Below are 17,145 nucleotides of genomic sequence, written 5' to 3'. Positions count from 1 at the left end.
AAAAATACTTCAAAATACATTAAATTTCAAATAGTTTTTTCTCCTTGTCCACTTGTGCATATACATATGTAAATGTTACCAACTATAAAACATTTTTAAAACTTGAGGTGCCCAACCTGGGCATCCTGTAGCAAGGTTCGTTACATGTTTAATTTTCAGAAAGCCATCTTTTTAAAGCAGAACATAAGCTTAGAAGATACATACATACATATTTATCGACAATAGTGTACATGATAAATATGCACCTTTTAAAGACCGAATGAATTATTTTTTTGTGATCGCACCTACGGTGCTTTGACTGGATTTAACCTAAAGATTTTTTTCAATAGCTTTTGGTATTATGGCACTAATTGCAATATGTAAGATGTGGATTTTTAATGATTGGATTCTGTTTCTCTAAAGAACTCGATAGGATTTTTAATCCTTTTTTGAATATTCTGATTTATGTTATTCATTATCACCTTTTGTTTTCAACATCACCACATAATATTTTTTCTTCATAAAACAAAATCTTTTGAACAATTTCCTTAAAAATGTTAAAAACTTTTCTTTTGTATTGTATTTAAATTTTAAACGGAACTGCCACGTACGCGTGCAAATAAAATAATGGGCGACAATAATAAAATGGCCAAACAACAAACGATTTGATGCCATGAGAATTTCAAACTGAATGAAAAATTAAATTTGGAAAAACTTCTACCAAAAAAACCAGATGCAACCACGCAGTAACTGCGGCCATAAAATGAACCGAATAATAGCCACAATATACTAGATGTTTTTAAAGGAAAATAAAATTAATAAAAATAAGCAGACCAATAAAAAAAATAAAAATCGTCAATTTGAAGGAAAAAAATATATTATACATAGTAATAAGTACAAATTATTGGGAAAATAAACCATTCTATATGAAGATTTTTTTTTGCTGCTGACTGACTGAATTTATTTTGTTTTTCTTTTAAATTGAATTTTTATATGTAGGAAATCAAGTTCTGTGTATTTACCAACAAATAAATTAAATTACTAGACTCAAAACTACAAGACATATATATTTTTGTTTGTTTGTTGGTTAAGCTGTTGGCTGTTTGTAACTTTTAAATGCATGTTACGAGTATTAATCTTTTACAAGTAGTAAATATGTACTAGGAAATTCTATTCATTAAGAAAAATTTTCATTTTAGTTGGGTTTTTTAGCAGACTCAGAACATATAAAGAATTTGATTATAAAATTTAATTTAAATAGTTAACAATTCAAGGAATCTAGGAATTATTGAAAAATATTGTACTGTTAATAGGGGTTGTCAATTATTCGAGTTTTATTTAAATCAAATAAATTAAAATTTTTTTATTATTCGAATGAACGACCCAATTCAATTTTAAAAATTTCATTGATTATTCGAACGAATAACGAGTTAGAAATATTATTCGATTAATTTAATAACATATTTTGTTAACAATTATTAAAAATACAGAATGTAGAAAGTCGTTTCTAATATAATGTCCAATTTGGAATGAAATTAAAAATTTATGATTATATCAACTATTTTTTTTATTTTGGAAATAAATTTATTCGATTAATCGACAATTATTGATCGCATAATTTTTTATTCTAAATTGAAAAATAATATTCATGCGAATACAAAATATTTTTTTTCTCGATTAATTTCTAAATTGAGACCAATATTAATACGTATATACTTTAAAACTTTAAACATTTTTTATAATAAACAAATTTTTCTTAATATCTAATGTTTTACAAACTTTAATACAAAATATTAATCGCAAAATTGTCTAGTTTCTGTAGTACTCCAAGGAAAAGACTTAAATTATTAGCTGTCTGGAAAATTAAAATTTAGCTACTTCTTAAAAAATCCTGAAAACATCCTTAAAAATTAATAATAATACTAATAAACAGTTTTTAAAACATTCAGTTCTTGAGGAAAAACCGCTAAAAAAATATCTCGAAAACTGACCGTAAGAGCACTGCTACACGTTCAATATATATTGTGATATTTGGATCGCGATCCATCAATACTGCATGCTACACGTTCAATAAATATCGCGATACTGGATCGCGGTCAATATATATTGAACGTGTAGCAGTGCCCTAAGATTTTAAAATTTCGGACAGACTTGTCTTTAGCGTAGCAAAATTATATAAAAAAAATATATTTTGTACGAAGAGCAATTCTCAAAATTTTTAATTTGCTATAAGTAGTAGTAAATTTTATTACTTTAAAGTTCTGGTGCAGACTATCTAACACAACGATGGATAACGCCTTATATTCTTGCCAAAATTGCCTTTAAAATAAGCAGAAATGCTTTAGTTTGTTATTAAGGAAATTTTGTTTAGACGATTCGTTATTTTGAGACACAAGAACTGTAGTTACATACGTTCATTCATGTACTTATGTACTTGCAAATAAATAAATAAATGTTTGACAAATAGGAGTGTAACAGCAAAAAAACTAGTAACTGCATCCTATAGATATGCTCTGCACTTAATAAAAGCACACAAATGCATTCATTTCACGGTAAATGTGTACGAATTGCACTACTTTAGTTACCCAGCAGTTAAGGAAGTAGTCAATGTATCCCTTCTCGACAATAATTGTCATTGGCTGTCTCCAATTTATATATTTTGGGTCATTTGGCATATATGTGGTCTTTGTAGTGCAAAGAGAGAAGACAATTGATTACTCTATACATTCCAGGTAATCTAGCATGAAGACAATTGTTACTTAAGTGTCTCTAAGTAATCTAGAGTGTAGTTTGAACGTTTTTGTTGTTGATATAATTCTCACAGTTTATTTTTATTTTTGGTTAAGTATACTGATTTCCTATGTAACATAGCGTGAAGTCAGTAGTTACTTTGGTGTATCTTTGTAACCTACAGTGAAGTCACTTAAACGTTTATTTTTTTTACTGCTGTTTAGAAAGTAGTTATTTTACCCACCAACGTTTTTGTTGTTGATATAATTCTCACAGTTTATTTTTATTTTTGGTTAAGTATACTGATTTCCTATGTAACATAGCGTGAAGTCAGTAGTTACTTTGGTGTATCTTTGTAACCTACAGTGAAGTCACTTAAACGTTTATTTTTTTTATTGCTGTTTAGAAAGTAGTTATTTTACCCACCAGAAGCAATATATTGGAGTGTCGTCGAAGGATGGTTAGTTTACAAGCAATCATTTATTGGAATGTCTATGTATTTTTAACCGATTATTTGAGGTAAATTCGCAGGGTCAAAAGAGTCAATTGACCCCCTGCTTAGGACATGCACGTGTTAAAATAACTAGTCACGTAGCTAGTTATGTAACTAGTTGTCACCCTAAATGGTAGGTAAAATCACTAGTTCAGGATAGTCTTCTAGAACTGCTGGGAAATGAATGTCAGGAGTGGTAACTCTGTATGTGAAATTACAAAATCTCCTAGAACAGCTGACGGGTAAGTGTAACTTTAAAACACACTCACGCATTCTGATATTTTTGTCAGTATTTGTATGTATGTATATGAATAAAAAATGCATTCTGGTTTAAATTTTCTCAACACTTATTTGTTGTTTTTTTCTCATAATGAGATTAATGAACTTTTAATAAGAATATTCCGCAGACACACATGTCTACATACATACAATTCTATTTATTTACTTACATACATACAATATATCCACTAAGTACTTACAAGAATATGATACCTTGTTGTATAGTATGCAGTTTGTTTATTTGTTTACAAAAATTGTATTTAATTGGGTTTTTTTGTTTTCTTTAATAGTATTAACAACAAATTTTAACACTATTTGCCTTGGCAAGATCCCAGCAAAAATATATTAAAGAAAGAAAACAACAGAAACAACCAACAAACATACATAAAATTGTATTAAGTACTTCTCATTTAAAGTAGAACATTTCAAACTGTGACGTTCGTTGGAAGCAATGAACTTGATAAGTACGGGTAAGTAAGTATATAAAAAATTACGAAACTTTTTGTTCTTCTTAACATTTATTTATGTTGAAGAATTAAGTTCTTTAATGGAGCGTATAACAATATTAAATGGTAATTGGTTTATTTATTTAAAGTTCTAAAGGGAGAACGGGGTAAATAATTTGGAATTAGATTTACACCAATTTTGTATAGAAAAACTGGGATGGATATTATTATAAAGGTATTTCTATTTAGCGTAATTTATTTTTAATCAAATGAATTGTCATACAGTGTTGTCGGTTCTGATGAACTATTGAAAGAAGCTATAAGTATTGCAAATGATGATACGAACTAAGTCTCCAATCCGAAAATTAATTAAAAACCAAAAATTGCATACAAAGACAGAAACAAAGATATTTAGGGACTTGGTTAATTTGTTTGGGATTTATTTAATTTCCGGAATTAGGAACTTATTACAAAATGAAATAACTCCTTAATTTTTAAAAATTAAATAAATCCCAACATTTTATTTGGATTGCCAGGTATGGCCGGGCTTCTCCTTTTGGATGAGCCCGGCCAGACCCGGATGAGCCCGTCTTCGTTCAGTAAAGATTATTTGCAATGCAATGCAAGAAGTCTTAACTGGGTGAAGTAGGTCTTTATACACCCCAAATCAGAAAACCTTCACCGTTCTTGTAAGCATCAATATATACATTGCTTCCGAATTGAGAATTATTTCACTTTTGTTGGAAGTTTTTTCACGGTACAATTGCTATCCATCAAAACAAAATTTGGGATTATATGTATGTGGGCGGGTCGATCTTTTTCAAGAAAAATCCAATCTGGTTTCAATACATGTTTTTTTTAATATTTTTTTTTTGGATAATAGACGAAATGCACAAGATAGGGTTTGAATTTATGGTTCCTTGTGGAAACTTTCTTAGAATTTTCCGTAGATTGCGTTTTTGCTATACGATTTTTTACTTTTTGATCGTCCATACAAATCGACCCGGCCTAATGTACATATATCCGAAAGGCATTTCTATATTGGTTTTTTATCATTATGACAAACAATTTAAAATTATTATTTTTTTATTTCAGCACCAAAAATTTCAAATTAATTTAACATTCCAAGTATGTATGTAATCCAAGACGACCAGACGACCACCTTGATGCACCTTTCTTAACACGATGCGCTTACATAAAACGACATCTCAACTTGAATAATTTGTTAAATTCTTATCTTTTTAATGCTATACAATACCGAAATAAATAAAATTTCTTTAATTAATCTCGTTAATAGTCACAAGTTTTAAAAAACAAGATGTTTTACTTCCCTATTAAGTACAAAAGAAATTTTATTTCGTTTGCAGGAGACTTTGCTTTGATCACAGCCTTTAGTTTAACCGCCAACTGAAATATGAGCTCTCATTAGGAGAGAACCGATAAAAAAAGTCTTAAATTGGAGTTTATCATTAACATGAACATGCTCATCATGATGTTTAAAAGTTACATAATTGTTCATGAAAGTAAGAGAAGAAGTAATATTTTGCTTTAATAAATAACAGCAATTAGTTTGAAAATAAAATGTTGCTTTAAGGAGATAGTTATTGTAATAGTTGATAGAAAATTTTAAGTACGATTTTAAAAAAGTATTTGTTACGACAAGTATATAATTGATTTAGCTCTCTTAAAAATTACCTTAAATGTGTGTATGCTCAATACATTGTAAGATAAGCCAAATATAACATTATTTTGCTTGCATTTTTATTAAAATTTTACTTATAAAACTTGCCTCAAAAGTTTAACTCACAATGTATGGGATTTGTAGGTGTAACCTTCATACATCACTTTGTTACCTACATAACTGCTCTATAAATTCTATTACAATGTGCTACATGTGTCAGTGATATTTCACAAATTAACAGATTCATTTTTTGTAGCTCCCTCTTTCAGCATACCATGATATATGGCCAGATAAACACCTAAGGCATTTTTTTGAAACAAATATTCAAGAACTAACAGAAAACAAAAAATCGTATATATTCAGCATACATTTTACAAGAATCTCATTATAATGGGTATTAATCATTTGAAATTTATATTAAACAAAACTTGAAAAAAAATATTTTTTCTTTTGAAAAAAGTGTAGTCTTACAGGAAACAAACAAAAGCTGTAAAGGATCTTAAGGAAGAATTGCATATAAAGTAAAAATGAAATATTTTACAAAACTCAAACACCCATTTTAAGGTTTGGCTGCAACAGGCCACATTCAAATGAAAATAAGTATTGTGTAAGAAATATTTATGCCTTAACATTTTTGTTTGTTGCTTTCAATGCAGAGAACACAATCAGAAAATTTATGTTTTTAATACCATCATATTTCAAGGTCAGTCAAAGAGTACACAGCTATAAAAATGAATAAAAAAAGAATACCTTTATGAAATTGTAACAACCAAACCCTGTTTTAAAATGCCTTTAAGTTAAAGATTTGAAGATGTACATTAAGAAAAACGCAAATGATTTAGTACTTTAGTGCACTGAGAGAAAATAATAGAAATTTCTGCCTCATATCTACGACTTTTAAGTGTGGGAAAGACAAGATCGACCTAATTTATATCACCGAAAGTTAAATGTAGCTACTGTCCAAAAAAGTATAAATAATTATAGCATTTTTCAATTAAATTGGCCCAATTTGGCTGAATTGGCTAATTTGTAGAATTAATTAGGGATGGAAAAGTTGATAGGATCGTACTTTTTTTTGATATTATTTCCTTTTGAAAAGTACCGCGGTACTCATGTGACTAATTTGATACTTTTAAATTTGGCAATTTGACTGAATTGGCTAATTTGTATAATTAATTGATATTAGGGATGGAAAAGTTAATAGGATCGTACTTTTTTGATACAATTTCCTGTTGAAATGTACTGCGGTACTCCTGTGACTAATTTGATACTCTTAAATTATAAAAAAATTTGTGTGTAACAGTTTTTAATATAGGAAAAGTTGTGTATAACAGTTTTTCTATAGAAACATTTTTTATAACAGTTGAGTATAACAGTTTTTTTCTATAGAAACATTTATATGTGACAGTTTTTTCTATAGACTTATTTGTATATAAAATTTAATTCTATAGAGAATTTTGTGTGTAACAGTTTATTCCATAGAAAATTTGGTGTATACAAATTTTTCTAATGAAAATAAAAAAACAACTTCATTTTTAGTACTCTGGGGTAAAAAAGAACTATTTATTATGCTATTAACTAACTATCTTTTGTGTCTTTGCTGAGCGATAGGCCGATTATGAGAGTTAACTCTTTGACTCATTTGAGACACCGGTGTAGTTCTTTCCAAATAGAGCTTTTGTCAGATACTCTAACAAAATATTTACAACAAAACTTAATTTTTATTTTGGTAGGAGTAGATGTTTTAATGATTCCCAAGTTATAACAGAAGATTATGGGCTCTCCTTTTTGCTCTCCTGAAAAGTGGTTTAAAAATATGTACATGTCAAATCGATTTCGAAAATTCGAATAACATAAATTTTTTTGGGATATTTTAACAATTATCCCAATTTTTTATAAGTGTACTTATTATTTATTTGTTAAATCATAAGGTTATTATTTGAAAACAAAATTATTTATGGCGGCTGATGTTTTTTTCTTTAAAAAATAACGAAACTGCACTAAATTTAACTTCATTTATTAGCAGTGTATATTGATACTATAAAAAAACTTTTAATTTCTTTAAAACTTGTATAAAGCAAAAAAAAGCTAAAAATATGAGAGTTAAAAACAATTTTTTGGTCTTTAAATGCAGATTCACTTTTAACATTGTACACAAAAAGTATATAATTCATGTTCATGTGTTTTTTCTTTTCGAAATGATTTAAAGAATAAAAATAATATCGTTTACTGGAGTCAAAGAACTTTAAAACTTTGTGCACGCATTGAAATGAATTCCAAAATATCTTAGCAGATTGAAACTGGCTTTAAAGCTTTAACCAAAAAATAAAGGAAATCAAGTAAATTTCTGTTTCTTTAAGCTTTAATCTAATGTTGTGTGTTTGCAATTTGCCGTATTTAATCAATCTATAAAGACTTCAGGCATAAAATCGTGGCAGACAGAGACGGTCGTCGTCGTCATATCACCAAAAACATTTTTGGAAGGCTTACACCAACATTATCAATGAACAATGATGATGTTTGGTTCATGTTGGATATGTGCACAGATTTTTTTGTTTATGATCTCCACCACAATAACATATACCTACATAATGTCAAATGACACTCCTTACAAAAGTATAAAGATTTTTTTCTTTACTTCTCTTTAAAAATAAACTCCAGAATAATTAAAGTTCTTTTCTTTACGTAATCGTCCTTTTAACCCCTTTTCTCTTGATTGTCTGTTTTGTTTTGAAAAAGGTCTTTAAACTCTGTTTTGTTTCTTAAAATAAACACGCTTTTAAGCACATGCCACAAAAATCTTCACCTTTTTTACAGGGCTTAAACTGTTCTTAGAAATTTAAGAAGTTCGATGTTTTGTATGTATTTTCGATTTTTTTTGGCTGCCAGATCTTTAATCTTTTCGTATTGGCATTGTACGCGCATGTTCTACGGTGAAAAAAACAAGAGTCTCTTCTTGTTTTTTTCCTGAAAAAATGGTAGAGAGTTAGACAAAAGGGTCGTGTGTTTTTATTTGCATTTTAAAATTGTTTGTTCGCTCGTTAAGAAGGTGATGATAATGCGAATGATGATCTGGATATCAATTTCATTAAAATTAAATAAGAATTTTAAAGGGTTTAATAAAAGGTCCAAATACAAGTTTTAAGATTTCTTGCTAGATATTGTTAAAGATGAAATAAATAAGAATTTGTTATTTGGTAAAAAGGTATAAATATAAAAGTTGTGCAATAATATGTATCAGCTGATTATTTTTCACCTTTATCCATATAAGGATTTGAAGCAACTTCCTGACTGTGTCATACTTTTGTGTACAGGCCTACTGCACCAACATTTTTTTATAAACGCCACACGATGACAGTTATTTTCTAACTTCAATTAAAAGTATCGTTTTAAAAAATTTACTTATAAAAAGTACCTTTTTAAAAACGTTCGTTTTAAATAAAATTTCTAAAAACAACCGCTATCATTTTAAACAGTAACTTTTGAAGAAATACCTTCTTTATGTTACTTTTGAAAACGTATATCTTTGAAAAAAGTATATTTTTATTTGAAAAAGTACCTTTTGAAAAGGGTATATTTACAAAAAAACTACAAAAGTATATCTTTAACAAATTTCATTTTAAAAAAGGAAACTTTAACAAATAGTTGTTTTAATGTTTCTTTTAGAAAAAGTGCTTTTCTAAAAGTACTTTATTAAAAAGTAAGTTTTTTTAAATTTTCTGAAAATTCACTTAATTCAATTAAGTGAATCGATTTTTATGATAGATATCTCATTTTGTTCCCATTACACGTGGCTTTGCGATAAAGCAATAAATCTGAACAATTTCTGCCTTTTTCGATTTTCCAAAATTTTTTTTAAACAAAAAAATTTTATATTTTCCGATTATAACGCAATATATATGTGAAAATGTGTACATAGCATGGGGAAAGTGTTTTCAAAATGCAATCAATCGAAAGAAGAACATTAATTGCTCAATTTTATGTATATCAAACAAAAATGTTAAATTTTGTGATAATGAGCGACTTCACTTAATTGAATATATTCGAAGACAATCAATCGATTTTTATCTACGATATCTCATTTTGTTCCTATACATGTCATGCGACGAAGTAATAAACCAGAACAACTTCTGCCGTTTTCGATTTTTCATAAGTTTTTTAAAACACAAAAATTTGCTATTTTCATATAAAAAATATATTTTTGGTTAAATTTGTTATTATAACTCCGAAACTACTGAGCCGATTAAAACGTAATATATAAACAGATTAAAGGTTATGTAAATTTTTCCGATTTTGTTGCCCTGTGTAAGAAATAAAAAAAGTTTTTTAAAAAAATACCTTTTTTGTAAAAAGTACTTTCTTGCTAAATATGTCTTAAACAACGTTCAATATGTTCAATAAACCAATTTAATTAATACCATTTATGAAAAATGTACTTTTTGTACAAAGCACTTTTTAGTTTCAAAAATAGCTGTTTCTTGCATAATTTTATTGTTATTACTAATCCAGTCCTGGTGGTCAATTCTGGTTCTGTGAAACGGTGAAATGAAAAAAACTTTTCATATTCGTTTTCATATGAACTTTTCGTATTATCATTTTACAATTACACAAATTGCGATTCTCGTTCTTTCAATTTATTTTGTTCTTATGAAAACATTTGAATTTATTTATAATTTGTTCACTAAACGAGAATCAGAAACTCTATGAAAATATGAAAAAACTTTTCATTTCACCGTTTCACAGAACCAGAATCGACGACCTGTTGACATTTCAACAAATATATACAAATTTCTGTAATCATCATTTGGTACCTTTTAAGGCTGCAAGTGAAAATGCAAGCTTTTTAAAACGTACACACATCCCTGCCAAATAAATAAATTATGTATTTAATTAATCGCATATTACTGTTGTACAATTAAAGTCTTTAACATAATTTATCAATAACAAATGAAAACAATTTATTCCCAAGAAAATACGTAAACTAGAGCGTGACTTTTTGAAGATTTTGTTCTCAATATTATCAATAAAATATGGTCAAAATATAATAAATGCATGCACACAAACAATTGACGTAGTTTTTGTTTTTTGGCCAAAGGAAAATATGTAAAAGTAGGTTAATGTTAATTAAAAGAACAAGTACACTTTTCTTTTTTGGACACAATAAGAACACTTAAAAGCTAATAAGTAAATAAGTGGGTGTAAAGGAAATAACAAAATAAATTTCATAATTAAAAAATAAAAGTATTAAATTAAAAATAAATTGATGATTTACAAAGGAAGTAAAATAGCCAAAAAAAAAAAAAAATTAAAATTAAATATTATAATGAAAATTTTAAGAAAATAAATTGAACTTAACTTTACATTACTGAAATATTGTTAACAATTTGTAGCAAAGGCTATAACTTGTTTCCTCTTCCACTGTATTTTGCCATAAAATTATTTCCATTTCAAAATTTATATACTTCTTTTTAAATCGTTAAATCATAAAAAAGGCCCGCCTAAATCTTTTTTGTCAGTAAATAATATGATGATGATTTTTGGTAATATGACTATTTAAAATGTTTATTGCTTGAAGATTTGCGACAAATGATTTTGACGAATGAAAGTGAAAGTCCAGCTGTCCAAGTAAAATGTTAAACGAATGAAAATAACATACTCGCATACAAAAAAAAATCATAAAGTTCCTTTTATGACAATGTGTTTAACAAGAAAACAGTAATAAAGTTAAAAAGTTAAAAAGAAATACTACATATAACTGAATTATATTTTGGAAACATTTGTCAGTGGAAAATATAAGAGACAAGTTTAACAACAGTTAACAGTTAGTCTGTCATTCAGTCATTGTGTATTAATACTGGTCCATCAATTACAAAATTGTTCGGTTTTTTTTTGATAATTGTGTCATAATAACAACATGGGAGTTACTAAAAACAAGATAAACGCAATTTTTTAGAAAGCTTTTGTTCAAGCTTTTCCGTTTTTTTCCTAAAATTTTGCATTATGTCAGCTTAAAGCTCTGAAGCAGTTTAAAGTTCTAGAATTCATAACTCACGAAAAGCTTTGAGTACTCGTTTAATAGTAATTGAGTCATAAATAAATTTATATATTCACCCATACATTTTCTATAGTCACCGATCATTTTTGTTTTGCTACTTGTTTTTTTTTATTTTTAATTTAAAATTTATTTGTGTCAACTTACCTTCATACATTTGTGCATACTGTGGAAAGCCTGCAGCTCTAAGCCATTTACACGCTTCAACGGCTTCAATTTCTGTAAAAATACGAAAAAAAATATAAAAATATTTATTGAAAAAACTATTTGATCATAAATAATAAAGTGTTGTTCAGAGTATTTATTAAAAAAAAATTACTAAAGTTATATCTACTTTTATAAACGACTCACTCAATAAATAAAATTACATTTGAATTGAATTTTATTGTTATTGACAAAAGTCTTTTTTAATATATTACTGGTGTGTGTGGCGGTTTGTTTCATACAAAAATTTAATGACTGTACGTATTTAGTAGGAATGAGTGAATATACATCCTTATAAGCTCGACACAAGTTCATTAACATTGTTAATAAAGTTATTTGGAAGTTTATAACAAAAAAATATACAATATTGAAGTAATTGTATAAAAAAGAACAAGATAGAATACTATAATCGGCTGTATCGAATCTTAAATACCCTTTAAATATAACAAATAGTTGCTATTCTCAACATTCATAAAATTTTACTTTATTTTACCATTCATCCAGTAAATGTTATTCTTTATAACCTTTTAGCACCTAAACCAAATCGATTGATTTTTAATACCAACCTGCTTAGGATCATGATAAACATTCTAAATAAATCTAAATCGTTTCGGTTATGTATTTTGTGTGTGTGTAAATCTACTTAAATATACATTTGCTCAATTCACAACAGACAAACTTTAGAGTAATAATACAACATTTCGCATTTTCCGCAATTTTCCATGATTTACACTAAAATCTTTCTATTATTTTCTTCATCTTTCTTGTATACCTTTGTAATTGAAAAAACTAAATTTATAGTTATTGTACTTATAACTTCATAATACGAATAATTAGACAAAAACTACAATAGCCACACCAATGGTATTCGCAATCTCGATTACCCACGACAGCTGGGTGAATACGAAGCAAAAACTGTTAATTCAGCAACAGTTTTAACTAGCAGTAAGATGTTTTGACAAAAATATGTGATTTTGAAAATCTTACAGTAAATGGTGAACACCCTCACTAAGTTGTGTAAGAATGTCTGAAAAAAAGTTTCTTTCATTTTAGCATCTCCTTAAATTAAAATTACTCTCATAATAATGTATTATATTCCTAATTATGCAACATTTCTGCTTAAATGGCAGAAGAGACTAATCACAGTTGACACACATTAAATTAAAAAACCCAAAAATTTAATTATTTCCAAAAATAAAAGAGATTCCATAAGCCACTAAAAAAATTCCATTTGCCGCACAATTTGTCTATAAACAAATTTAGAGTAAAGGTAAAATCGGTAACATTGAAATAAATATAAACCCAGACAAATCTGTTCCTTGTTTCTATAACCAATTACCCTACCCTCAGAACTCATTATGCTTTTCCTACCACAATCCAATTCATTTAATTCGTAGAACAGCAACACTTTTATAATGATGTAACAATCAATTTACATTTCAAATCTTTTAGAAAATTACATTTTTGTCAAATAGAATTTTTTGTCTATTGCCTGGCAACAAAATCAATGGGGAAAAAATAAGTTATTGGCATTTAATTTCCTTTATTTTCTATAAATTTATTCAAGGGTATGATTCGTTATTTGGCTGGTAACACATGAAAGCAAGGATTTTGGTTTTTCTAAGAGTTATACTTAAATATACAGACATATTTTTTATGCTTTAAAAAGGCCAATAAATTTATTATAAGATTTACATATGCATATTTCTTTTACACGAGTTCATACAAGTAAAAAAACTTGCTGCTCTAAAACATATTGATAAAGTTTTCAGTGCTTTGTATCTTTTTATTGATTTTTAATCAATGTATGAATGAATTTGCCTTAGTTAAAAATATATTCATTCAATAGAGACATAATTGTGTGTGTGGATGTAAGTATAAAAATATAAGAGTGTATTAGAGCAGATAGATGTCCTTTTTTATTTATATATATATATGTATGTAGTTGGTAACCAGTCAGCTTATTACAAAAGGGAAAATATTCTATTTTAGAAAGACATTTTCTCAATTGATTAATTTTTATCTATAACAAGTTGTTTATTTACAAATACACAATATCTACTCGTATGTGATGCCTTTATACATACAACCGATGTTTGGCTTTGTTTACTTAACCCCTTCAAAAAGATGAAATTGTTTACAGGAAAGATGTTCAAAATAAAAAAAAATGTCCGAATACTACAAACATTTTCTTATATATATTACTTAATGTTCCATCATTTTCAAATAACAGGGAATATTTTTGTGAAATTTTTAAACAGGAGTACATAATTTAAACAAGCAAGATTGTTATATTCAACTGTGCCAAATCTTATATACCCACCCCCAAGGGGATCTAATGTGGGAGCTATGGACAATTAAATATGGAGTGATCGTCATAAAATACAGTAGTATGATATCTGCATACAACCTCATAATCTATGTAAAATTTTGTTGTTCGGAAGTGGTAGGTACTATGTGGATTATGGGCCGATATTCATAAAATTATGACCAGTTTTGTGTACATGAAGATTATTGATGAAGAATTTGAAACTGACTACGATATTTGTAATATTTGAGTAATTATGGACTTTATATGGGAGCATGGTCAAATATGAACCGATCCAAACCTAAAATCGTTTTCTGTTTTATTGATAAGTGAAACTTTGTTTTGCTGAATTTTGTGTGGATACTGCTATTCTATATGAATTTTTATACCATAGATCCATATTCCGGAAAGAGATTTAAATGAGGAGAAATCATACATATTCTTACCATTTTCAATAGAGCTTGTCCTTTTATCATGGGAGTAATATTTGCAAAATTGTATATATCACATCGTCTCACATTTTGGTGCATAACTAAGGTTCTAATTATGGTATTCAAATTATTCGATTTTTCTCTGGTGCGAATAAAACGAATAATACGAATAAGAGATTTTAACTTGTTTAAAATTATTCGAATTATTCGAATAATTTAAATTTTTTAAAAAAGTAATGAATGAAGTTTGATGTCGGTTTTTTAATATTTTATTGTTAAAGATAAACAAAAAATAACGTTAATGTTAACTATTCAAGTATTGATAATGTTAAAAAACATTCGAAAACAAAGTCCATCATTAAATTTTCAACAGAAATATTCTGATCAGATTAACTCCCGAACAATCTACAAAACAATTGACTAGCAAACCCTTTAGTTTCCGTTTTGAAGCTATGCTTTAAAAAATTTGAGCTAGTTGGACATGATCCTGAATTCAAATACAATATAAACGTATTAAGAACTTTTTTATGTCGTTCATTAATTCGGGGTTTAAATTGAGTAACTAATTCTTTAGTAAATTAATTATTCATTATTTCTAAATTACACTCTGCTACAAAATGACACTTTTTGTCAGAACTTGAAAAGCCACCTAATGGAGTTTGTAGGCCTAGGTGAGGACATACTAAAACCGTTTTCAAAGACTTTGGAACACCCTCAAAATTTTGAGATATTTAGAAAAAACTGTTTTAGGGTAGGTCGTAAAACTTTAGTACCTCTAACTCACACATTTTTAGACCGATCTCAAAATGTTAAACAATTGAAGTTAGGTAAAGAATTAAGCTCTCATAAAATGTATGTACAAAATCTATATTCCTAGAAGTTGTGTAAGTTTTTATATATAGTTTCGCTTTCATTTTTATTTATTTTCGTAATTTTTCAAATTCAACAATAGTTATTTTAATTTTTTTCTATGAAAACCTATTTTTCTTTGCAAAGTTTTTTAAAGACAATTTTATATAGACAAAAATGAGATATTACTTATTAAAATCGGTTTATACTTGCAAAAGTTATTAAACTTTTTCGAAAAAAAGTTCCACAAAATTTACCCTGTAAATTAAAAATTGTACAAAATTTTTTTTTATAGTTTTTTGTTTTTTTATTTATATGGGCTGGGGGAAAAAATACTAAAAAAGGTGTTAATGAAAAGTTGAATAATTTTTACAATTTTCATCCGATTTGAATAATTAAAACGATGGTTTGTTAAGAACTAAATTTCCATATCAAAATAAGCAATGAAAAGCGACTAAAATCAAAAAAGTTGATAAATTTTGTTTTTCCTTTAGACATTCTTAACAAAAACAAACTTATGACTTACAAATGTATCAAAGACTGCACGTCAGACAGAGACTGACTGAGTTACAAATCGATAAGTTGACGAACGGTTTTTTCAGAATGACATCTGATTTTGAGGGTGTTTCTGAAATTTTTTGACACATGTTCGAATGTACTCGACAAGACCTATAACCCACGCTAGGTCGTTTTCCAAGTTTTTTTCCTTCGTAGCACCGTGTTATTTATAAGGTATAAGTATATTTTACAAAATTTTAAAAATATGTTCATTCAACAACATAAAATGAATCAAATTTCATTTAAGCAGATGAAAGGAGTTACTTTTTTTCATGACACGTTCCATTAAACATTATTTCTAAAAGCGGATGGTTATGGGTTAAACAAAACAACAGGTTGTTTTTGTATTTAGTATATAAAATATTTAAAACTTTATACACAAATGCACATATATATTTATGTAGGTAAAGGTAAATTTGTTACAGTGATAGTGAGTGCATGTGATATTCATTATTAGCCAAGTATGAGTGCGTTGTTTTTCACATATTTAAATGTAGATCCGTAACCTTTTAGTTCTAGCATTTACACTAAATGTTTTAGTATTTTAGCAGAGTCTTTGTATTTTAAAATATATTTTTTAAAGCATTTAATTTCTCTTTTCTAACCATAAACATACAAACCACCTTTAACATCAACATCATTGTCACCATTACCGAGAGCCTATGAGTTTGTCAGTTTGCCTAGAATCTAAATAAAATAATACAAAGATTCTATTATATTTTTCTACACATACACTCGAACTTATATAAACACTTACTATAGATATTAGATACTTTAGTTGTGCTGTTTGTTTTGTATTACAAATCGATTATATGAGTTCATTTGCTAGATAAATATGTATGTATGCATGAGAAAAATCATTTGCCCTATATATTTTCTATGTTTGGAAAAATCGAAAGAAAAATGTTTGTTATTTGTTCTGTAATTATTTTTATAGTTGACCCCTTTCTATACATACTCTACAAACTGTTAACTTCAATTCAGTAAAATTGCTTAGAAGTGTTGTTTTGTTGTTGAAAATAAATTTATAATTTTGTTATAAACATTTAATTTATAAACAAACTTTTAAAATCTCTGTATGATAGCAACTTAGTTGTAGTGTTTTCAGAGTAAATTTCGATATTAATTGGATTTT

The 17,145-nt window shown here is 27.3% G+C and overlaps 1 protein-coding gene across 2 annotated transcripts in view; it reads right to left on the bottom strand.

The window, feature by feature from the left end:
• The window catches only part of cv-c (crossveinless c), a 224,741-nt gene that overhangs the window by 7,860 nt on the left and 199,736 nt on the right, over nt 1-17,145 (bottom strand). For both annotated transcript variants that reach the window (XM_065515477.1, XM_065515478.1), the window contains one exon: nt 11,808-11,879. In XM_065515477.1, coding sequence (XP_065371549.1) covers nt 11,808-11,879 — 72 coding nt within the window. The remainder of the gene's footprint in view (nt 1-11,807; nt 11,880-17,145) is intronic.

Source organism: Calliphora vicina, chromosome 1, assembly GCF_958450345.1.
Source record: "Calliphora vicina chromosome 1, idCalVici1.1, whole genome shotgun sequence".
NCBI lineage: Eukaryota > Metazoa > Arthropoda > Insecta > Diptera > Calliphoridae > Calliphora > Calliphora vicina.
Note: the sequence above shows the minus strand (reverse complement) of the source record. Positions and strands in the feature narration are given on the sequence as shown.